This window comes from Salvelinus fontinalis, chromosome 26, assembly GCF_029448725.1.
Source record: "Salvelinus fontinalis isolate EN_2023a chromosome 26, ASM2944872v1, whole genome shotgun sequence".
Lineage (NCBI taxonomy): Eukaryota > Metazoa > Chordata > Actinopteri > Salmoniformes > Salmonidae > Salvelinus > Salvelinus fontinalis.
The window spans coordinates 24,747,256-24,771,598 of NC_074690.1; the positions used below are offsets into that span (position 1 = coordinate 24,747,256).

Genomic DNA, 24,343 nt, shown 5'->3' on the forward strand with positions numbered 1-24,343 from the left:
TGTTTTTCACCCGTTTCGATTTCACCCTTTCCTACAAACCAGGTTCCCAGAACGTTAAGGCAGACGCACTGTCCCGGCTGTATGATACAGAGGAGAGGTCCTCAGATCCCACTCCCATACTTCCAGCCTCTCGCCTGGTGGCACCGGTGGTATGGGAGGTGGACGCGGACATCGAACGGGCGTCACGTTCAGAGCCCATTCCACCTGACTGTCCATCTGGGCGTATGTACGTTCCGTTTGATGTCCGCGATCGTTTGATCTGTTGGGCTCATACGTCACCCTCCTCTGGTCATCCTGGTATCGGTCAGACAGTGCGCTGCCTTGCTGGGAAGTACTGATGGCCCACTTTAGCTAAGGACATGCGGGTTTATGTTTCCTCCTGTTCGGTATGTGCACAGTGCAAGGCACCTAGACATCTGCCCAGAGGGAAATTACAACCCCTTCCCGTTCCACAGCGACCGTGGTCACACCTATCGGTCGATTTTGTGACGGTTGTTCCCCCGTCGCAGGGTAACACCACGATCCTGGTCGTTGTGGATCTGTTTTCTAAGTCCTGCCGTCTCCTTCCTTTGCCCGGTCTCCCTACGGCTCTACAAACTGCGGAGGCTCTGTTCACCCAAGTATTCCGGCACTACGGGGTGCCTGAGGATATAGTTTCTGATCGGGGTCCCCAATTTACATCTAGAGTCTGGAGGGCGTTTATGGAACGCCTGGGGATCTCGGTCAGCCTTACCTCAGGTTTCCACCCCGAGAGCAACGGGCAGGTGGAAAGAGTCAACCAGGATGTGGGTAGGTTTCTGAGGTCCTATTGCCAGGACCGGCCGGGGGAGTGGGCAGCTTACATCCCCTGGGCGGAGATGGCCCAAAACTCCCTCCACCACTCCTCTACCAACCTATCACCATTTCAGTGTGTGCTAGGTTACCAGCCATCCTGGCACCATGGCATCAGAGCCAGATTGAGGCTCCTGCGGTGGATGAATGGTTTCGGCACTCAGAGGAGACTTGGAACGCTGCCCATGTGCGGTAACAACGGGCCATCAGGAGACAAAAGGCGAGTACCGACCGCCACCGCAGTGAGGCCCCGGTGTATGCACCGGGGGATCGGGTCTGGCTCTCGACCCGAAACCTACCCCTTCACCTGCCCTGCCGGAAGCTGGGTCCGCGGTTTGTGGGGCCATTTAAAGTCCTGAGGAGACTGAACGAGGTTTGTTATAGGTTACAACTCCCCCCTGATTACCGTATTAATCCCTCGTTCCATGTGTCTCTCCTCAGGCCGGTGGTGGCTGGTCCGCTCCAGCAGTCTGAGGTGCGGGAGGTCCCTCCGCCCCCTCTTGACATCGAAGGGGTCCCAGCGTATATCGTAAGGGCCATCATGGATTCTAGACGTCGGGCGAGGGGCCTTCAGTACCTCGTGGAGTGGGAGGGGTACGGTCCGGAGGAGAGATGCTGGGTACCGGTGGAGGACATTCTAGATCCGTCCATGTTACAAGAGTTTCACCATCTCCACCCGGATTGCCCTGCACCTCGCCCTCCGGGTCGTCCCCGAGGCCGGTGTCGTCGCGCTGCTGGAGCCGCGCGTCAAGGGAAGGGTACTGTCACGACTTTCTAGTCACCATCGATCCATTTTTCAGTTTAGTTTAGTTTTGTCTGTATTATACACACCTGGTTTCAATTCCCCCATCATGTTCCCTATTTAACCCTCTGGCTTTCATTTCTGTTTTGTCTGTGATTGTTTGTGCATTAGTGGTTGTGATGATTACGTGTGTGTTTGTGATTATTTCCATTTGTGGAACTTTTGCCTATATTTTGAGTAAAACACTGTGGTTTCGCTCAACACCTGTGTCCTGCGCTTGACTCCGATACTTCTCCGCACACAATCCTGACAAAATGACTAAAATGTTAATATTTACTGTGCATGTTTAACAACTCTTTATTCTGTGGAGAATAGAATAACATTATTTTCCTGGAGGGAACATTGTGAAATAGAATCAGTATATCATACAAGGTGGAAAAATCTTTGTCCCTTATAGACTAGAATAACTTTATTTTCCTGGAGGGAACTTTTATTTGTAACTAGTGGATTTGGTTCTGGGTGTTGAGCCTGAGATTAAAGTGTAACAGAATACCGTCCCTCGGGTATTGTTGTGGGTTGTGGGTAGCTCAGTTGACATTGAGAAATCTCCTGCAGATATTGAGAAACTGAAATTGAGAAAACTATCCTTCATCATGAACGTCACTCACATCGACTTTTCTTCAGTCATGCTGAGCAGTAGACATTATATACTGTATCATCAAATATAAAAAAAATGTGGTTATCTTCACAAGAAATCAATGCTCAGCATGAGGCTGAAAGTAGTACCCTGATGGAAACCTACAGCCCTACTCTATATTGAGTGCTTTGCTCTAAAGAAACACTTAACACATGGAATGTATTCACTCTGAATTTGCTGAAGACATTTTTTCACACAATTGACTGGGTTAGTTAACATAATCACCATGTGCTGTGTAAGCTTGCATAGACCATAGCTGCTTGAAATGGTAAGTGGTTCAAACAGGAAATTAATTTAACATAAAATGTAATAAAATGGTTCTGCGTTGAACATGATGACCTAAAAAATGATCTATTGAAAGCCCATGTCATGCTTTGTGGGAGGAACTTTTGTTTCCCAAAATGTAATGTTTTGGTAATAAACTTGCAAGATATTTTCCACTCAACTGGAAAATGTGTGAAATTGGACTTCAATTAAATTGTCATGTGTTTCACAAACAGCAACAAAAGACTAAACTACAAAAGAAAAAATCAAGTTCCGGAACAAAAGCAAGTTCCATTAACCTAAGTGGTTTAACAGTGATACAAAAGAGGTCGTTTTGGTCATGCACATGGGTCACAGTTACAGCACACATAACAGCACTTTTGGATAATGGACTTTCAATTAGCTATGGTTATCTACACTTTTACTTTCCTTTCCTTTTCAGATGGCAGTTGAAAACTACCTGGTTGTGTACATTTAATAACTTGAATAACATTTGGGGGAGAAATTACTTTTGAAAATTACTTTTGGGCATGATGAAGGAAGAGCTACGCTGTGACAGTGTACATGTTGTTCTATCATGTAATAATGTACACATTGAGTGTGTTTCCTAACTAGGCCATTCTTTGTTGTGAAAATATGTTATGAACTAATGAGAGTGTGTTCCTTTGTGTCTACACAGTTCGCTGCACACAGACATTGCTGCCAATTTCATGGAAGTGTAAATTCTAGAATCTATGCAAACCATTTAAGACCAACTTTTTTACTGGTGCAACCCATTATGACTTTGATGATGTTAACATGTTGTAGTATACACTTGCCACTATTGTTGGCTAGGCTTTGGCCATGTTACAGAATTTCAAAGTGCCAAAAACTGTTTGCCAAAACAATTTGGACAATTTGGACTGACAAAGAGGAACACTGTCTGACACAATTTGGACTGACAAAGAGGAACAATGTCTGAGACATCTTCCAGTTCATGATAACATGAGATCCAACCACTTTGTTAGATTCCAAATGGGAATAGAACTTTGAGAGACTTTTCAGACGTTTCCTTCTCAGACTCTTCAACAGTCAGAGAGACTCCTGGTTTCTGTGATAGATAACGCTGCCATTGGTTCTAAATAGCACCCTATTCCTTATATAGACCACTACTTTGATCAGGGCCCATAGGGCTCTGGTCAAAAGTAGTGCACTACATAGGGAATAGGGTGCCATTTGGGACGTAGACTGTGATGCAGCCAGGGCCCTAAATCCCAAGGGATTTGGATCTCATAAGCAGCAGGGGGCTGTTCTGGATAATATTGCTGATCGCAGATGGCAGCGGAGGGGAGGGGGGGGGGGGGGGGCAGCATCAGCAACCAGTGGAATAGCTCCAGCTTGCTATTTCAGCCTAGGATATAGCATGTAGAATAAAACAATATGACATTTTTTTTTATATCCAGAAGCATTTACATATATGGACCTCTAGGTTTGCAGTAGTACTGTAGGTCCAAATCTGAATACTGAATTTCAAATCAGGTAAAGATCATAGTGTGCACTCCTCCTCTCAATCATCTTCCAGGGTGCCTTTCCAGACATCACTCTGCAGGGGGGAAGCACTGATTATAGCAGGATGGAAACCAACTTTAAAGGCACAATCTGCAGCCAAACTGCAGCCCCACAACTTGGTTTTATATTGAATGAAGCTGAGGGTTGAGGCTGGAGAAAGGTAACCACTAAAGGTTGACATGGGAACAGGACTCCCACAGGTCTTGTGGGTCCCACAGGATTCCTGCAGGAACAGGAGTGAAAGTCAAGTTCGGAACAGGACCGGACACGAGCAACAGTCCACAGGAAAGGGCAGTACAATAATTATTTTAATCTGAGTTATTTTAGTTATAAGCAGTTTTAGGAGGACATACAGTGGCAAGAAAAATAATGTGAACCCTTTGGAATTACCTGGATTTCTGCATACATTTTACATAAAATTTGATCTGATCTTCATCTAAGTTACAACAATAGACAAACACAGTGTGCTTAAACTAATAACACACACGTTATTGTATTTTTCTTGTCTATATTGAATACATCATTTAAACATTCACAGTGTAGGTTGGAAAAAGTATGTGAACCCCTAGCCTAATGACTAATTGGAGTCAGGTGTCAACTAACCTGGAGTCGAATCAATGAGACGAGATTGGAGATTTTGGTTAGAGCTGCCCTGCCCCATAAAAAACACTCACAAAATTGGAGTTTGCTATTCACAAGAAGCATTGCCTGATGTGATCCATGCCTGTCACAAGAATTTTCAATCCCAATGATAATAACAATCAATCAATAGCTTTGACCAATCCCCGAGGTTTGTAAGACCATGGATTTAATAATAATTAGTCAAAGACTCAGCTTATGCAAAAGGTTAGTACAGTTTATTCACGAGAACGTTCTCAAGTCCACAATACAAAGACATCCATTTTATAGCGGCGCACATACTTCCACACAAACAGCAGATATCATACGCACATACATACACACGAACAGTAGGTATCCTACGCACATACTGTATCACTACCCAGCCGACAAAGATTAGGGAGACCGTGGGAAGCACTCCCTGTCCTCCCTCAAGATTAGGGAGTACTCACTGCCCTCTCCCAAATCTCTCAGTGGCCCCTAGCCAAGGTTGGCACCAAATTTTGCTCAGACAGTCTGTGTTTAAGATACTGTAAAGACATATTGTACAGATATATTGTTTCACCCTAATTCTGACTAAAACTACACACATCCTTTATTATAATTTTACTGACTAAGACTACACACATCATTAATAATACTTTTATGATTCTAATCAATTTCATACAATTATATGGTTTCGGGGTGGAATATTCTAATCATTAATTTAAACTTATAAATTCCATTCACAATGCCTCAAACAAAAGAGATCTCAGAAGACCTAAGATTAAGAATTGTTGCCTTACATAAAGCTGGAAAGGGTTACAAAAGTATCTCTAAAAGTCAGTCCACTGTAAGACAAATTGTCTATAAATGGAAATATTTCAGCACTGTTGCTACTCTCCCTAGGAGTGGCCGTCCTGCAAAGATGACTGCAAGAGCACAGCGCAGAATGTTCCATGAGGTTAAGAAGAATCCTAGAGTGTCAGCTAAAGACTTACAGAAATCTTTGGAAGATGCTAACATCTCTGTTGATGTGACTGCAATACGTAAAACACTAAACAAGAATGGTGTTCATGGGAGGACACCATGGAAGAAGCCACTGCTGTCCAAAAAAACATGCTGCATGTCTGAAGTTCGCAAAAGAGCACCTGCATGTTCCACAGCGCTACTGACAAAATATTCTGTGGACAGGTGAAACTAAAGTTGTGTTGTTTGGAAGGAACACACAACACTATGTGTGGAGAAAAAAAGGCACAGCACACCAACATCAAAACATCATCCCAACTGTAAACTATGGTGGAGGGAGCATCATGGTTTGGGGCTGCTTTGCTGCTCGCTATCATCGACGGAAAAATGAATTCCCAAGTTTATCGAGACATTTTGCAGGACAATGTAAGGCTATCTGTCCGCCAATTGAAGCTCAACAGAAGTTAGGTGATGCAACAGGACAACGACCCAAAAGACAGAATGGCTTGAACAGAAGAAAATACACCTTCTGGAGTGGCCCAGTCAGTTCTGACCTCAACCTGATTGAGATGCTGTGGCATGACCTCAAGAGAGCAGTTCATACCTGACATCCCAAGAATATTGAGGAACTGAAACAGTTTTGTAAAGAGGAATGGTCTAAAATTCCTCCTGACCGTTGCGCAGGTCTGTTCCGCAACTACAAAAACGTTTGGTTGAGGTTATTGTTGCCAAAGGAGGGTCAACCAGTTATTAAATCCAAGGGTTCACATACTTTTTCCAACCTGCACTGTGAATGTGTACATGGTGTGTTCAATAAAGACATGAAACATTATAATTGTTTGTGTCACACCTGCTCCTGCTCCCCCTCCCTGATGCTCGAAGGCGCCAGGCTGCCCTTCTTTACACGCACCTGTCACCATCATTACGCACAGCAGCGCTCATAGGACTCACCTGGACTCCATCACATTGTTGATTACCCCCTGTATATATCTGTCTGTTACTCGCTGGTGTTCCCTGTGTCTGCATTAGTTGTTGTTATGTGTTCCTGTCTAGACACTGTTCCTGTTCTGTTTCATGTCCGTCAGCTATTAAACCTTCACTCCCTGTACCTGCTTCCTTACAGAATGCGGACACCATTACAAGAAGCATCAGGGAGTTTTTTTGTTTTTTTGTTGTTTTGTTTTGTTGGTGATGTCGGACCTGGGGGCCACCGCTGATGGAACCGGGGGTGCCTAAACTGGCTCATTGGGCTGTCATGCCCTAGCTGCCTCAAGAGGTTTCCTTGCCCCGGTTGGTTCGGCAGGTTCCCATCCTACGTCATGCTTCAGCCGGCTTGTTGGGCTCCTATGCCTCAGCCTGCCCATGAGTTTTTTGTTTCGTTGGTGACGTCGGGCTTGGATTCCGCCGCCGATGGAACCGGGGGTGCCTAAGCTGGCTCGTCTGGCTGTCACGCCATAGCTGGCTCGAGAGGTTTCCTTGCCTCGGTTGGCTCGGCAGGTTCCCACATCACGTCATGCTTCAGCCGGCCCATCGGGCTTCTCCGCGACAGCGGGATTGTCAGGCTTTCACACCTCAGCCGGATTGTCAGGCTCCCACGCCTCAACTGTCTTGCCAGGCTTGCTCAGGTGGGACGCCGGGTGGTGCCCCTAGAGGGGGGAGGGTACTGTCACGCCTGCACCCGTTCCCCCTCTCTGGCACTCGAGGGCGCCAGGCTACCCTTCTTTACACGCACCTGTCACCATCATTACGCACAGCAGCGCTCATAGGACTCACCTGGACTCCATCACATTGTTGATTACCCCCTGTATATATCTGTCCGTCAGCTATTAAACCTTCACTTCCTGTACCTGCTTCTCATCTCCTGTACCTGCTTCTCATCTCCTGTACCTGCTTCTCATCTCCTGTACCTGTACCTGTTCCTGTTCTGTTTCATGTCCGTCAGCTATTAAACCTTCACTTCCTGTACCTGCTTCTCATCTCCTGTACCTGCTTCTCATCTCCTGTACCTGTACCTGTTCCTGTTCTGTTTCATGTCCGTCAGCTATTAAACCTTCACTCCCTGTACCTGCTTCTCATCTCCTGTACCTGCTTCTCATCTCCTGTACCTGTACCTGTTCCTGTTCTGTTTCATGTCCGTCAGCTATTAAACCTTCACTCCCTGTACCTGCTTCTCATCTCCTGCGTCAATCCTTACAGTTTGTGTGTTATTAGTTTAAGCAGACTGTGTTTCTCTATTGTTGTGACTTAGATGAAGATCAGATAACATTTTATGACCAATTTATGCAGAAATCCAGGTAATTCTAAAGGGTTCACATACTTTTTCCTCCCACTGTATGTTTTTGAATGTTTTTCTCCCCTTCCACTCCTTCTCCCAACAGTAACATGCGCCCTTCAGTCTTCAATTACTATTGAAAATGTTTTATTAGGCCTTTATCAGCTGGGCAGGCAGCGAAAAAGTAGCTAGCTAACGAGTCTCATGAACAGGGAGCCCAAAACATGCAGTTGCTAGGGAAACCGAAGGAGTTATGAATTCAAGGACTGATTGCCAAATACATCAACATTATACAGTAGTTTCTAAGTATCCTAGTTTCATAATATGAAGATATACTGTACATTGGTTTTAAATACATTGTTTACAAACCGTAAAGGTAAACAACCTTATATTTTGGCTTCATGATTGCGTAAGCATGGGGCAGTTGAAGTTATATTCTTCAATAATCAATGAGTATATCAATAATTTAAATGAGCATTGGACAGATTCCCAGATCAGAGATTGCACCTTTAAAACTCATACGGTCCATTACTGTCCCCATGAGGTCTGAATGCTCGTCATGCTACTCTGTATTCTTGAAAAGCTTCCCATTCACCATTATCATACATGCAGTTTGCAAGACTGAATCTCCAATGTTGACTTTTACATTGGCATTGTTCTTTGGTAGAAAGATGAATACGTAATGGAGAGATGAGTTGGTTTTAGAATAACCAATGTAAAGGACTAGGGTTGCAAAATTCCTGGAACTTTCAATAACTTCCCTGGTTTTCCCGAAATCCTGGTTGCATGTTCCTGGAGTTAAATCAAATCTAAATCAAATCAAATGTTATTACAGTTAATTGGTTACTTACAAGCCCTTATCCTACACTGAGGGAATAAACAGGAAATCCGGAATCATCCAACCAGGATTTCTGGAAAACCAATTTTGCAACCCTATTCAGGACTATGTACTTTATACTCTGATGTTCCTCCTTTTATGTTATACATATATAATTAGTAAAGTAATACTGTCGGTGATCAATGTAGGCTACAGTCAATGTAAAGATAACAATTTTGTCATCAAAAATACAAAGATAAAGTGTAGTGCATTCAAAAGTAATGCATTCATGTATTTTGTACAGGACTTATTGTTAAGGCTGTCGCTTTCCTCATCCTCGGATGAGGTGAGGAGAGAAGGATCTTCAGACCAAAATGCGGAGTCAGGGAAATAAGCCATCTTTTATTTTATAACAACGATGAACTGATGAAGATGGCAATACGAAAAAAAAAAAACACTTTAACAAACTTACAAAATAACAAAACGACGTAGAACGGAACCTGAACAATAAACTCACATCACAAACGTAAACTCACGAACAGGAACGTTACATCAAAACACACGAACAGCCAAACAGCTCCGAAAGTGAATAACACATCGACAACGACGAAGACATCACAGGAGACAATCACCCACCAACAAACAGTGAGAATGCCCTACCTAAATATGACTCTTGATTAGAGGAAAACGCAAACCACCTGCCTCTAATCAAGAGCCATACCAGGCAAACCAAAAACAACATAGAAACAGATAACATAGACTGCCCACCCAAAACTAACGCCCTGACCATAAACACATAAAAACTAACATAAATAGGTCAGGACTGTTACAGTACCCCCCCCTCAAGGTGCGAACGCCGGGCGCACCAGCACAAAGTCCAGGGGAGGGTCCGGGTGGGCAGTTGACCACGGTGGTGGTTCCGGCTCAGGACGCTGTCCCCACACCACCATAGTCACTCCCCTCTTCTGTCTACCCCCTCCACTGACCACCCTAAAACTACTTTCCCCAAAATAAACAGCCAGCACCGGGACAAGGGGCAGCACCGGGACAAGGGGTAGCACCGGGACAAGGGGCAGCACCGGAACAAGGGGCAGCACCAGGATAAGGACCAGCACCGGGACAAGGGGCAGCACCGGGACAAGGGGCAGCACCGGGACAAGGGGCAGCACCGGGACAAGGGGCAGCACCGGGACAAGGGGTAGCACCGGGACAAGGGGCAGCACCGGGACAAGGGGCAGCACCGGGACAAGGGGCAGCACCGGGACAAGGGGCAGCACCGGGACAAGGGGCAACACCGGGACAAGGGGCAGATCCCGGCTGAAGGACTCTGGCAGGTCCTGTTTGGACGGCTCTGGCAGGTCCTGGCTGGACGGCTCTGGCAGGTCCATGCAGGCTGACGGCTCTCGACACTCATGGCAGACTGACGGCTCTCTACGCTCATGGCAGGCTGACGGCTCTCGACACTCATGGCAGGCTGACGGCTCTCGACGCTCATGGCAGGCTGACGGCTCTCGACGCTCATGGCAGGCTGACGGCTCTCGACGCTCATGGCTCTCTGACGGCTCTGGCTGCTCATGGCTCTCTGACGGCTCTGGCTGCTCATGGCTCTCTGACGGCTCTGGCTGCTCATGGCTCTCTGACGGCTCTGGCTGCTCATGGCTCTCTGACGGCTCTGGCTGCTCATGGCTCTCTGACGGCTCTGGCTGCTCATGGCTCTCTGACGGCTCTGGCTGCTCATGGCTCTCTGACGGCTCTGGCTGCTCATGGCGCTCTGACGGCTCTGGCTGCTCATGGCGCTCTGACGGCTCTGGCTGCTCATGGCGCTCTGACGGCTCTGGCTGCTCATGGCTCTCTGACGGCTCTGGCTGCTCATGGCTCTCTGACGGCTCTGGCTGCTCATGGCGCTCTGACGGCTCTGGCTGCTCATGGCGCTCTGACGGCTCTGGCTGCTCATGGCTCGCTGGCGGCTCTGGCTGCTCATGGCTCGCTGGCGGCTCTGGCAGATCCTGTCTGGTTGGCGGCTCTGGCAGATCCTGTCTGGTTGGCGGCTCTGGCAGATCCTGTCTGGTTGGCGGCTCTGGCAGATCCTGTCTGGTTGGCGGCTCTGGCAGATCCTGTCTGGTTGGCGGCTCTGGCAGATCCTGTCTGGTTGGCGGCTCTGGCAGATCCTGTCTGGCTGACGGCTCTAGCGGCTCCTGTCTGGCTGACGGCTCTAGCGGCTCCTGTCTGGCTGACGGCTCTGTAGGCTCATGGCAGACGGGCGGCTTTGCAGGCTCATGGCAGACGGGCGGCTTTGCAGGCTCCTGGCAGACGGATGGCTCAGATGGCGCTGGGGAGAAGGATGGCTCAGATGGCGCTGGGGAGACGGATGGCTCAGATGGCGCTGGGGAGACGGATGGCTCAGATGGCGCTGGGGAGACGGATGGCTCAGATGGCGCTGGGGAGACGGATGGCTCAGATGGCGCTGGGGAGACGGATGGCTCTGTAGGGAGGAGAAGGAGAGACAGCCTGGTGCGAGGTCTAGGCACCGGCTGCGCTGGAGAGGAGGAAACAGCAGGAGAGAGAACCCGGAGAGACAGCCTGGTACGGGGGGCTGCCACCGGAAGACTGGTACATGGAGGTGGCACCGGGTCTACCGGACCGTGAAGGAGGACTCGTGCTCTTGAGCACCGAGCCTCCCCAACCTTACCAGGTTGAATGGACCCCGTAGCCCTGCCAGTGCGGCGAGGTGGAATAGCCCGCACTGGGCTATGCAGGCGAACCGGGGACACCACCTGTAAAGCTGGTGCCATGTACACCGGCCCGAGGAGACGTACTGGAGACCAGATACGTTGGGCCGGCTTCATGGCACTCGGCTCGATGCCCAACCTAGCCCTCCCAGTGCGGCAAGGTGGAATAGCCCGCACTGGGCTAAGCACGCGTACTGGGGACACCGTGCGCTCTACCGCATAACACGGTCTCTTACCAGTACGACGCCTTCTACCTCCACGGTAAGCACGGGGAGTTTGCTCGGGTATCTTACCCGGCTTTGCCACACTCCTCGTGTGCCCCCCCCCAAGAAATTTTTTGGTCTGACTCACAGGCTCCCAACCGCGTCGTCGCGCTGCCTCCTCATACCAGCGCCGCTCAGCCTTCGCTGCTTCCAATTCCTCCTTTGGACGGCGATATTCCCCTGGTTGAGCCCAAGGTCCTCTACCGTCCAAGATCTCCTCCCAAGTCCAGAAGTTCTTGTTGCGCCGTCGAGCATTCCCATACCGCTTGGTCTCTGTTTGTTGGTGGGTGATTCTGTTAAGGCTGTCGCTTTCCTCATCCTCGGATGAGGTGAGGAGAGAAGGATCTTCAGACCAAAATGCGGAGTCAGGGAAATAAGCCATCTTTTATTTTATAACAACGATGAACTGATGAAGATGGCAATACGAAAAAAAAAAACACTTTAACAAACTTACAAAATAACAAAACGACGTAGAACGGAACCTGAACAATAAACTCACATCACAAACGTAAACTCACGAACAGGAACGTTACATCAAAACACACGAACAGCCAAACAGCTCCGAAAGTGAATAACACATCGACAACGACGAAGACATCACAGGAGACAATCACCCACCAACAAACAGTGAGAATGCCCTACCTAAATATGACTCTTGATTAGAGGAAAACGCAAACCACCTGCCTCTAATCAAGAGCCATACCAGGCAAACCAAAAACAACATAGAAACAGATAACATAGACTGCCCACCCAAAACTAACGCCCTGACCATAAACACATAAAAACTAACATAAATAGGTCAGGACTGTTACACTTATGACAGTTAAATAAAATGTATGAGATGGTCTATGTGCAGAGCCTGTCCTTCAGAAAACTTCTCTATTCATTATTCAGCTTGATAATCTCTCTCATACTGACAGAAAAGTGATGTATCTTCTAAAATGGAATTCGAATGGGAATGCCTAGCATGTCTTTCACTGTCACGTGGTGAGTCTCCATAGAACTCCATATAGATACCATGTGACTCTCATTGTTCCAGTAGCAACACTTTTACTTACATTAGAAACTTACTTTTATTGCTGGCAACTTTTTTGCATTTTCTGCTCAGTACGGTTCCCACAGCATCATGTTCTCATGAGCATTGTGCTGTGAATTAGCACAGAACACATTCATCAATTGCAATGTGAGAAACAGTGTTGTCTACTTGTGTAATTGTTCACTCGTCATCGACAGTTTAATACACAGAAGTGAAAGATCTAATAGTGTCCTATTGCATTTAATCACATTGTTATTTTCTTTAATAAAGAATGGGTCCTTCATCCCACAGGCAATCTAGTAACACACACACACACTCCACAGCCTAATTTACTATTTATGGAAACAATCCCCATTAAATTGTGCCAAACAAAAGTTACCCCCCACACACACACACTACTAGACAACCCCTCCAGCTATGATAAAATGAACTCCAATTCAATCAGTCACAGGGCCCTTGAACTGCTCACAGAGATCAGTGATGAACACAGTACATTTTCCTTTGAAAAGGATGCAGCGTTTTACCAGGAAACCCTCAATGGATAGGAAAGAACCCATAGAGATTCTATAATTCCATAAAATAACCCCTAATAAATGTAGGCCTACAGGCAGGCAGATGGAATCTTTCCTCTACACTTCTGCTGTGCTCCGCTGCTACCCTCATTGGGTTGCATAATTCATAACAATATTGTTTTAAATGTTCTTTAGGAGACTGACTCCAAAATGAGCGAACTTGTTAATGTTACATCCAACATGTGTACACTCTTAGAAAAAAGGTGCTATCTAGAAACTTAAAGGGTTCTTCAGCTGTCCCCATAGGAGAACCCTTTGAAGAACCCATGTAAAACCCTTCCGACAGAGGGTTTTACATGGAACCCAAAAGGGTTCTACCTGGAACCATAAAGGGTTATCCAATGGGGACAGCCGAAGAACCCTTTTGATCATAATGGCGCGGGAGGGGATGGCTGCCGTTTTATGGACTCCTAACCAATTGTGCTATTTTGTGTGTTTTTTTGCATTGTTTGTAACTTATTTTGTACATAATGTTGATGCTACCATCTCTTATGCCTGAAAAGAGCTTCTGGATATCAGAACAGCGATTATTCACCTCAAACTGGATCAAGATATTTCTTTAATGAGTCTGAAGCGAAGGATATAATGCTGCTCCCAGACAAGGCCCAAATCCCCATCATTCACATGAAGAAAAGAAGGAAATACAGGGAGCCGGAGATCAGGGTGCCTTGTGAGAATTCGTTGGCGTGTAGGTAACCCGTCTCTACCATCCGTTCTATTGGCAACGTGTAATTACTGGAGAATTAACTGGATGAGCTCCTTTCCAGACTATCCTACCAACAAGACATTAAAAACTGTAATATCTTATGTTTCACCGAGTCGTGACTGAACAACTACACGAATATACAGTTGGTTGGATTTTCCATCCAACGGCAGGACAGAACAGCTACGTCCGGTAAGACAAGAGGTGGGGGTTTGTGTCTATTTGTCAATAACAGCTGATGCGCGATGTCTAATATTAAGGTAGTCTTGAGATATTGCTCACCTGAGGTAGAGTACCTCATGATAAGCTGTAGACCACACTATCTACCTAGAGAGTTTTCATCTGTATTTTTCGTTGCTGTAGAGTACCTCATGATAAGAGTACCTCTTACCTCATGATAAGAGTACCTCATGATAAGCTGTAGAGAGAGAATGGTTGATGTTTTCTTTTGTTAATTTTTTTGCGTTGTTTTTAACTTATTTTTTAACTTATTTTGTACATAATGTTGCTGCTACCATCTCTTATGACAAAAATAACTTGTGGACATCAGAACAGCGATTACTCACCACAAACTGGTAGAAGCTTTTTCCTTTAACGAGTCCGACGAGTCCGACTTGAAGGATATACTGTTTCCCGGGAACAGTCCCACATCTCGTCATTTGCGTGAAGAGAAGACAGAGAAAAAGGGGGCGCAGGTCGGGCGGCCTTCTCAGAATTCGTAGGCAAGCGAGTAAAACCCCACTGCCATCCGTTCTATTGGCAAACATGCAGTCATTGGAAAATAAAATAAATGACCTACGAGTAAGATTAAACTACCAACGGGACATTAAAAACTGTAATATCTTATGTTTCACCGAGTCGTGGATGAATGACGACATGAATATCATACAGCGGGCGGGTTTTACACTGTATCGGCAGGATAGAACAGCAACCTCTGGTAAGACGAGGGGTGGCGGTCTTTGTATATTTGTAAATAACAGCTGGTACACGATATCTAAGGAAGTCTCAAGGTTTTGCTCACATGAGGTAGAGTATGTCATGATAAGCTGTAGACCACACTATTTACCTAGAGAGTTTTCATCTGTAAATGTTCATAGCTGTCTACATACCACCACAGACTGATGCTGGCAATAAGACTGCACTCAATGAGCTGTATACCGCCATAAGCAAACAGGAAAACGCTCATCCAGAGGCAGCGCTCCTAGTGGCCGGTGACTTTAATGCAGGGAAACTTAAATCTGTTTTACCAAATTTCCACCAGCATGTTAAATGTGCAACCAGTGGAGTAAACCACCTTTACTCCACACACAGAGACGACTACAAAGCTCTCCCTTGCCCTCCATTTGGCAAATCTGACCATAATTCCATCCTCCTGATTCCTGCTTACAAGCAAAAATTAAAGCAGGAAGCACCAGTGACTCGGTGCTAAGCTACAGGACTGTTTTGCTAGCACAGACTGGAATATGTTCCGGGATTCTTCCGACGGCACTGAGGAGTACACCACATAAGTCACTGGCTTCATCAATAAGTGCATTGATGATGCTGTCCCCACAGTGTACGTACATACCCCAACCAGAAGCTGAATTACAGGCAACATCCGCACTGAGCTAAAGAGTAGAGCTGCCACTTTCAAGGAGCGGGACTCTACTCTAACCCGGAAACTTATAAGAAATCCCGCTATGCCCTCTGACGAACCATCAAACAGGCAAAGCGTCAATACAGGACTAAGATCAAATCGTACTACACCGGCTCCGACACTCGTCGGATGTGGCAGGGCTTGCAAACTATTACAGACTACATTGGGAAGCACAGCCGTGAGCTACCCAGTGACATGAGCCTATCAGACGAGCTAAATCACTTGTATGCTCGCTTCGAGGCAAGCAACACTGAAACATGCATGAAAGCCTCAGCTGTTCCGGACGACTGTGTGATCACGCTCTCCACAACCGTTGGGAGTAAGACCTTTAAACAGGTCAACATTCACAGGATGTGTACTCCGAGCATGCGCTGACCAACTGGCAAGTGTCTTCACTGACATTTTCAACCTCTCCCTGTCTGAGTCTGTAATACCAACATGTCTCAAGTAGACCACCATAGTCCCTGTGCACAAGAACACTAAGGTAACCTGCCTAAATGACAACCCACCAGAAGCACTCACATCTGTAGCCATGAAGTGCTTTGAAAAGCTGGTCATGGCTCACATCAGCACTGTTATCCCAGAAACCCTAGACCCACTCCAATTTGCATTACACCCTAACAGATCCACAGATGATGCAATCTCTATTGCCCTCCACACAGCCCTTTCTCACCAGGACAAAAGAAACACCTATGTGAGAATGCTATTCATTGAATACAGCTCAGTGTTCAACACCATAGTGCCCACAAAGCTCATCACTAAGCTAAGAACACTGGGACTAAACACCTCCTTCTGCAACTGGATCATGGGCTTCCTGACCCCAGGTGGTAAGGGTAGGTAACAACACATCCGCCATGCTGATCCTCAACACAGGGGCCCCTCAGAGGTGTGTGCTCAGTCCCCTTCTGTACTCCCTGTTCACTCATGACTGCACGGCCAGGCACGACTCCAACACCATCATTAAGTTTGCCGATGACACAACAGTGGTAGGTCTGATCACCGACAACGATGAGACAGCCTATAGGGAGGAGGTCAGAGACACGGCCGTGTGGTGCCAGGACAACAACCTCTCCCTCAACGTGATCAAGACAAAGGAGATGATTGTGGACTACAGGAAAAGGAAGACCGAGCACACCCCATTCTATTCGACGGGGCTGCATTGGAGCAGGTTGAGAGCTTCAAGTTCCTTGGAACATCACCAACATCACCAACAAACTAATATGGTCCAAGCACACCAAGACAGTCGTGAAGAGGACACGACAAAACCTATTCCCCTCAGGAGACTGCATGGGTCCTCAGATCCTCAAAAGGTTTTACAGCTGCACCATCGATAGCATCCTGACTGGTTGCATCACTGCCTGGTATGGCAACTCCTCGGCCTCCGACCGCAAGGCACTACAGCGGGTAGTGCGTACATCTTTGTACATCACTGGGGCCAAGCTTCCTGCCATCCAGGGCCTATATACTAGGCGGTGTCAGAGGAAGGCCCAAATAATTGTCATTGTCTACCATCACCCAAGTCATAGACTGTTTTCTCTGCTACTGCACGCCAAGTGGTACCGGAGGGCCAAGTCTAGGTCCAAAAGGCTCCTTAACAGCTTCTACCACCAAGTCATAAGGCTGCTTAACAATTAATACAATGGTCACCCGGAATACTTGCCTTGACCCCCCACCCCTTTCTTTTTACTTTTCTGCTACTGGCTGTTTATTTTCTATGCATCGTCACTTTACCACTACCTACATGTACAAATTACCTCGACTAACATGTACCCCGCACATTGACTTGATACTGTTTGTGTTACTTATTATTGAAAATGGTTTTACTTTATTTATTTAATACATTTTTTCTTAACTCTATTTTCTTACACCTGCATTGTTGGTAAGTAAACATTTAATGGAAAGGTCTACACCTGTTGTACTTGATTTGATTTGAAAAAAAAATTCTAAGAGTGTACCTTGCTTGATGATGGCTATACAAAGAGCTTGTACATTCACTTCAAATTCTACATATGAGATATATAGCAATGCACCTACAACTGCAATCAGTTAAATCCATTGCAGGCATTTCTTGAATAGAACTGTTCCTGCCATAGAAATTGAATCATTTTATTATATTTGTTCATGCATCACCATATCAGATGGTATCAGATTATATGAATGTCAATAGGGCTACAGGGATGCCACACAATTGTGTGTTTCAATGGTGGTTGTATTTACCCCACTGCGGCCTCCCGAGTGGCGCAGTAGTTGCTGTGCCGCTAGAGATTCTAGGTTCGAGTCCAGACTCCCTCGTATCCGGCCGTGACCGGGAGACCCATGGGGCAGCGCACAATTGGCCCAGCGTCGTCCGGGTTAGGGGAGGGTTTGGCCAGCAGGGATGTCCTTGTCCCATCGTGCAGTAGCGACTCCTGTGGCCGGCGGGGCACAGTTCACGCTGACACGGTGTAAGGTGTTTCCTCCCACACATTGGTGCTGCTGGCTTCTGGGATAAGTGGGCACTGCGCATATATATTTAATCCACTGCATCAGTCCTATGAGGGCTCTATTCAGGATGTCTATACCTATACTCTATCAGCTTCCATGTATGGTTAATGTAGCTGGAGATGTATACAATGTCATTTCAACATTCGAAGACCATCAGATTCTTTGACATCTTGTATCATACTCTACCATTCAGGGACTGCTGTCCTGTCTACTATTTTAACTGATAGCCCATTCAAAATATCCTATATGGCATAGGCAACGGACTGTGTAGACAGTGATACTATCACAGGGTCCCTATATTGTAGCCTAGATCATTGGAATCTATCATTCTAATAATTTCAGTATGATTATACCTTGGTAATGAATGATCTGTTCCAACTACTATTATCCATGCAACTTACCAACAACTGGTAATTGGCACATTCAATAGTGCTTAGTTATAGGCTACGGCACAGTTTCAAGTCTCTATTGGCATCTAGTGGACAAAATACCTTAGTACATTATGTTTTGTGCACGGTGTGATCATAGATGACAGGTACAGTACACAGTAAAAAGCCACTGCTGCATCCCATACTCTCTACTAGTTGTACTACCATACTTTTATAGCAACCCTAAATATTTGATGTTGGAAAATAGATTATTAGACTATTCTGTTGGTTCAGAATAATAAGTAATTGCACTGTACGAGTGTGCACGAGCCAAGTATCCACGAGATGGCGCTTGGAAATCCTATTTTCAAAAATCCCTCCCTGTGTTTGACCTATCTTGACAATGACAATTTCCTGTTAGAAAAATTAGAAGGGGGCTGGTCATATTGTGTTGTGTGCGTGTAGAAGAGAAACGCACTCTAAAGCAGGATGTGGTTAAGGGATTATTGGGCTACATTGGAAACTTAACTAGTCGAAGGAACCCATACAGTGTACGGGACTGGTACACTGAATTCAAAGGATTACGGATGTCGAATACGGAAACGGGTGAGGAAGAGTATTTATGTTATTTAATAAAAAAGGTTAACACAAGTTTGGCGAAATAGCGGTTAATTTGCGACTGTTAGGAAACTCCTTCATAAACCACGGAGCAGATTGACAGGTCGCTGAGCCCTTCGCTCTGAACTAACTACTATGATTACATCAATCATAATTATTCCAGCGCCTGTGGTTGCAACATTTTGACTTGTCAGCGTGTTGTTGTTACATTGTAGAATATACATTGTGTATGTAAAATGTTTTATGTCTATCGCTTATTCTGCTCTCTCTTCTGAAACTTCTTTGTAGAGTGGAAATGAGAAGAGCGGCAGCGGCAAACAGTGGAGCTCAAGGAGCGGATTCTGGAAAGACAATTTCCACAGGATCAACAACAGCCAAGGAAAATGGACCGACAACGCCGAGCCCTCCAGTCAGCCCTACGACCCCAATCGCCCCGGTGGAACTGGGAGATGAGCCACAGTCCTCCGTCACAGACGCCACTCGGATGTGGATGAAATTTGCCAAGACCTTCATCGTTATTTTTCCCATTTATGTGTTGGGATATTTTGAGTTCAGCTTCAGTTGGGTTCTAATAGGGCTTGCCATCTTTTTCTGGTGGAGAAAAAATCAAGGGCATAAAAACAACAGACTGACTCGTGCCTTGGCGTTCTTGGAGCATGAAGAGAAAACTGTCAAACAACATTTGTCGACCTCTGAGTTGCCACCATGGGTAAGAATGACTTTGTTTTATTGAGTTAAACATTTTAAAGCTTCTAACATAGCTAACAACTTTTTTTCCTGGTCAGGTGTTACAGATGAATAGTATTGTCAATGGTATCCCCCCCATCCAGATTAGTGTTGCTAATCAACGTGATTGTTTCACAACTTGAAACCGCAGTTCACTTTCCCCACATCACTGTGGTTGACAGTATACTGCTCAACAGCCCTCATGGACAGTCGAATTGTAAACGGTCCATATAGCCCATGGCAATCAGAGTAGCTATCTAGATCTGTACTGACCCCATGTACCTGCTGTGTCAGAAGTTCTGAGTTTCTTCTGAGGATGGCCTGGTTTAGTTATACTATAAGGGAGGGAGGAGAATATGGCTGAACTCCAAAAGATTGAGATTCGGCAATATATCAATCGAGCAACAGTCTGACACTAAGAGGTGATCCACCCAACTCCTTTTAACTGGCTTAAGTAAAAAATATATATAATGGTTTTATGCTCAAATAATTTGTCACATGCATCATAAACGAAAGATGTAGACTAACAGTGAAATGCGGGTCCTTTTCCAACAATAAAAGAAAGATCCAATTAAAAATAAAAAGTGACACATGGCTATATATACAGTGAGTATCAGTACTGAGTCGATGTGCAGGGGTACGAGGTAATTGAGGTAGCTATGCACATATACAGTGAGTATCAGTACTGAGTCGATGTGCAGGGGTACGAGGTAATTGAGGTAGCTATGCACATATACAGTGAGTATCAGTACTGAGTCGATGTGCAGGGGTACGAGGTAATTGAGGTAGCTATGCACATATACAGTGAGTATCAGTACTGAGTCGATGTGCAGGGGTACGAGGTAATTGAGGTAGCTATGCACATATACAGTGAGTATCAGTACTGAGTCGATGTGCAGGGGTACGAGGTAATTGAGGTAGCTATGCACATATACAGTGAGTATCAGTACTGAGTCGATGTGCAGGGGTACGAGGTAATTGAGGTAGCTATGCACATATACAGTGAGTATCAGTACTGAGTCGATGTGCGGGGGTACGAGGTAATTGAGGTAACTATGCACATATACAGTGAGTATCAGTACTGAGTCGATGTGCGGGGGTACGAGGTAATTGAGGTAGCTATGCACATATACAGTGAGTATCAGTACTGAGTCGATGTGCGGGGGTACGAGGTAATTGAGGTAGCTATGCACATATACAGTGAGTATCAGTACTGAGTCGATGTGCGGGGGTACGAGGTAATTGAGGTAGCTATGCACATATACAGTGAGTATCAGTACTGAGTCGATGTGCGGGGGTACGAGGTAATTGAGGTAGCTATGCACATATACAGTGAGTATCAGTACTGAGTCGATGTGCGGGGGTACGAGGTAATTGAGGTAGCTATGCACATATACAGTGAGTATCAGTACTGAGTCGATGTACGGGGGTACGAGGTAATTGAGGTAGCTATGCACATATACAGTGAGTATCAGTACTGAGTCGATGTACGGGGGTACGAGGTAATTGAGGTAGCTATGCACATATACAGTGAGTATCAGTACTGAGTCGATGTGCGGGGGTACGAGGTAATTGAGGTAGCTATGCACATATACAGTGAGTATCAGTACTGAGTCGATGTGCGGGGGTACGAGGTAATTGAGGTAGCTATGCACATATACAGTGAGTATCAGTACTGAGTCGATGTGCGGGGGTACGAGGTAATTGAGGTAGCTATGCACATATACAGTGAGTATCAGTACTGAGTCGATGTGCGGGGGTACGAGGTAATTGAGGTAGCTATGCACATATACAGTGAGTATCAGTACTGAGTCGATGTGCGGGGGTACGAGGTAATTGAGGTAGCTATGCACATATACAGTGAGTATCAGTACTGAGTCGATGTACAGGGGTACGAGGTAATTGAGGTAGCTATGCACATATACAGTGAGTATCAGTACTGAGTCGATGTACAGGGGTACGAGGTAATTGAGGTAGCTATGCACATATACAGTGAGTATCAGTACTGAGTCGATGTGCAGGGGTACGAGGTAATTGAGGTAGCTATGCACATATACAGTGAGTATCAGTACTGAGTCGATGTGCAGGGGTACGAGGTAATTGAGGTAGCTATGCACATATACAGTGAGTATCAGTACTGAGTCGATGTACAGGGGTACGAGGTAATTGAGGTAGCTATGCACATATACAGTGAGTATCAGTACTGAGTCGATGTACAGGGGTACGAGGTAATTGAGGTAGCTATGCACATATACAGTGAGTATCAGTACTGAGTCGATGTGCAGGGGTACGAGGTAATTGAGGTAGCTATGCACATATACAGTGCCTTGCGAAAGTATTTGGACCACTTGGATTTTTTCACATTTTGTGTTAAAAAGTGGGATTCAAATTGATTTAATTGTAATTTTTTGTCAACAATTTACACAAAATACTCTGTCAAAGTGGAAGACATTATTATTTATATATATTTTTTTTTTAAAGACGAATAAAAATGAAATAACTAAAGTATAATTGTTGCATAAGTATTCAGCTACCTGTGTCAATACATGTTAGAATCACCTTACAGCATCGATCAGCTGTAAGCCTTCTTGGGTGTCTAAGAGCTTTGCACACCTGGATTGTGTAATAATTGTCCATATTTTTTCCCCCCTCAATTCTTCAAGCTCTGTCAAGATCTTGGGGATTTTCAAACAGATTTAATTCAAAACTGTAACTTGGCCGCTGAGAAATTCATTGTCTTCTTGGTAACGAACTTCAGTGAAGATTTGTCCTTGTGTTGTAGGTTATTGTTCTGCTGAAAGGTGAATTCCTCTCCCAGTCCCTGGTGTAAAGCAGGTTTTCTTCAAGGATTTTGCCTGTGTTTAGCTCCATGTTTCTTTTTATTCTGCAAAAACTCTCCAGTATTTGCTGATGTCAACATACCCATACTGTACCATGTCAAGCAGCCACCACCATGCTTGAAAATAAGGAGGCAGTTACTCAGTGATGTGTTGGATTTTTTTCCCCAAACATAAGGCTTTGCATTTAGGCCAAAAAGTGTATTCCTTTGCTGTGTTTGTTTTATTACATATTTTTCAGTATTACTTTAGTGCCTTGATGCATACAAGATTCATGTTTTGGAATATTTTTATTCTGTATATTTGTATTTTGTGGAGTCACTACAGTGTTATTTATCCATCCTCAGTTTTTTCCCATCACAATCATTGAACTCTAGCTGTTTTTAAAATCACCAATGGCCTCATGGTAACATAACTGAGCAGTTTAATTCCTGTCCTGCAGCTCAGTTCAGAAGGAAGACTATCTTTGATGTGTCTGGGTGGCTTAATACATCATCCACAGCATTATTAACTTGACCATGCTTAAAGAGATGTTCAATGTCTGATTTGTTATTGTTACCCATCTACCAATCACTGCCCTTCTTTATGAGGCTTTCGAAAGACCATGGTCTTTGTAGTTGAATCAGTGCTTGAAATTCAATACTTGACTGAGGGACCTTACAGATGTTGCATGTATGGGGGACAGAGGAAGGGTTAGTCATTCAAATATCTTGACAACCCTGATTATTTCACACAGATTGAATTCATGTAACTTATTATGTGATTTGTTAAGCCACATTTTACTCCTGAATTAGTTTAGGGTTGCCTAAACAAAGGGTCTGAATACTTATGCAGTTTGTGTGTGCTAGGGCTCTGATAGGCTATGTGATCTGATGGGATTATTACTTTCTATTCTCCCGAACCCACCTAATTTATTCAGGTATTTCTATGCCCTGTAATGGGTACTTATTGTAGATCTGACAGGTTTTGACATTTCACTCTAAGCTAGGGCAAGTACGGGCAGCTTTGGTTAAGTATGTAGCACAATCAATTCCAGACACAACTTGTCTTGGTTATTGTCAGAAACCTGCTCCAGAGTCTGACATTTAGAAAGTGCTTGTTTCTTACTAGTGATTGTCTGTCAGGATTGGTGGCATTGATTGTGATGTGATCCACAATACAATTGTTGGAGCTTTATTAAACAAATGCAGCAGGCCTTGGTATCGGTGACCCATGCCCTCTCTGACTATGTCCAAAATGGCACCCTATTACCTACATAGGTCACTACATTTAACCAGAGTCCTATAGGCCCTGTGCATTACAAAGGGTATAAGGTGCTACTTGGGACACAGGCATGCTAGTTGTTTCAGCAAATATGCCTGGAATGAGGCATGATAGGCGATGTGGTAGTTTTGTGGACTGTTTTGTTAAAACAATTTGACAGAAAGAAGCACACACTTCCCAAGAACTGTATTTTCTAGCTAGAAGGCCAGCATCCTGGAGTCATCTCTTCACTATTGACGTTGAGACGGGTATTTTGTGGGTACTATTTAATGAAGCTGCCAGTTGAGAACTTGTGAGGCGTCTGTTTCTCAAACTAGACCCACTCATGTACTTGTCCTCTTGCTCAGTTGTGCACCGGGGCCTCCCACTCT

The 24,343-nt window shown here is 45.3% G+C and overlaps 1 protein-coding gene across 4 annotated transcripts in view; it reads left to right on the top strand.

Annotated features, from left to right (window-relative positions):
- The first annotated feature begins 18,950 nt into the window (after positions 1-18,950).
- LOC129823985 (extended synaptotagmin-2-B-like) overlaps positions 18,951-24,343 on the top strand; it is a 48,802-nt gene continuing 43,409 nt past the window's right edge. For 3 of the 4 annotated variants that reach the window (XM_055883203.1, XM_055883204.1, XM_055883205.1), the window contains exons 1-2: positions 18,951-19,134; positions 19,435-19,855. In XM_055883203.1, coding sequence (XP_055739178.1) covers positions 19,442-19,855 — 414 coding nt within the window. In that variant the 5' untranslated portion in view covers positions 18,951-19,134; positions 19,435-19,441. The remainder of the gene's footprint in view (positions 19,135-19,434; positions 19,856-24,343) is intronic. The other variant, XM_055883206.1, reaches the window with a different exon arrangement.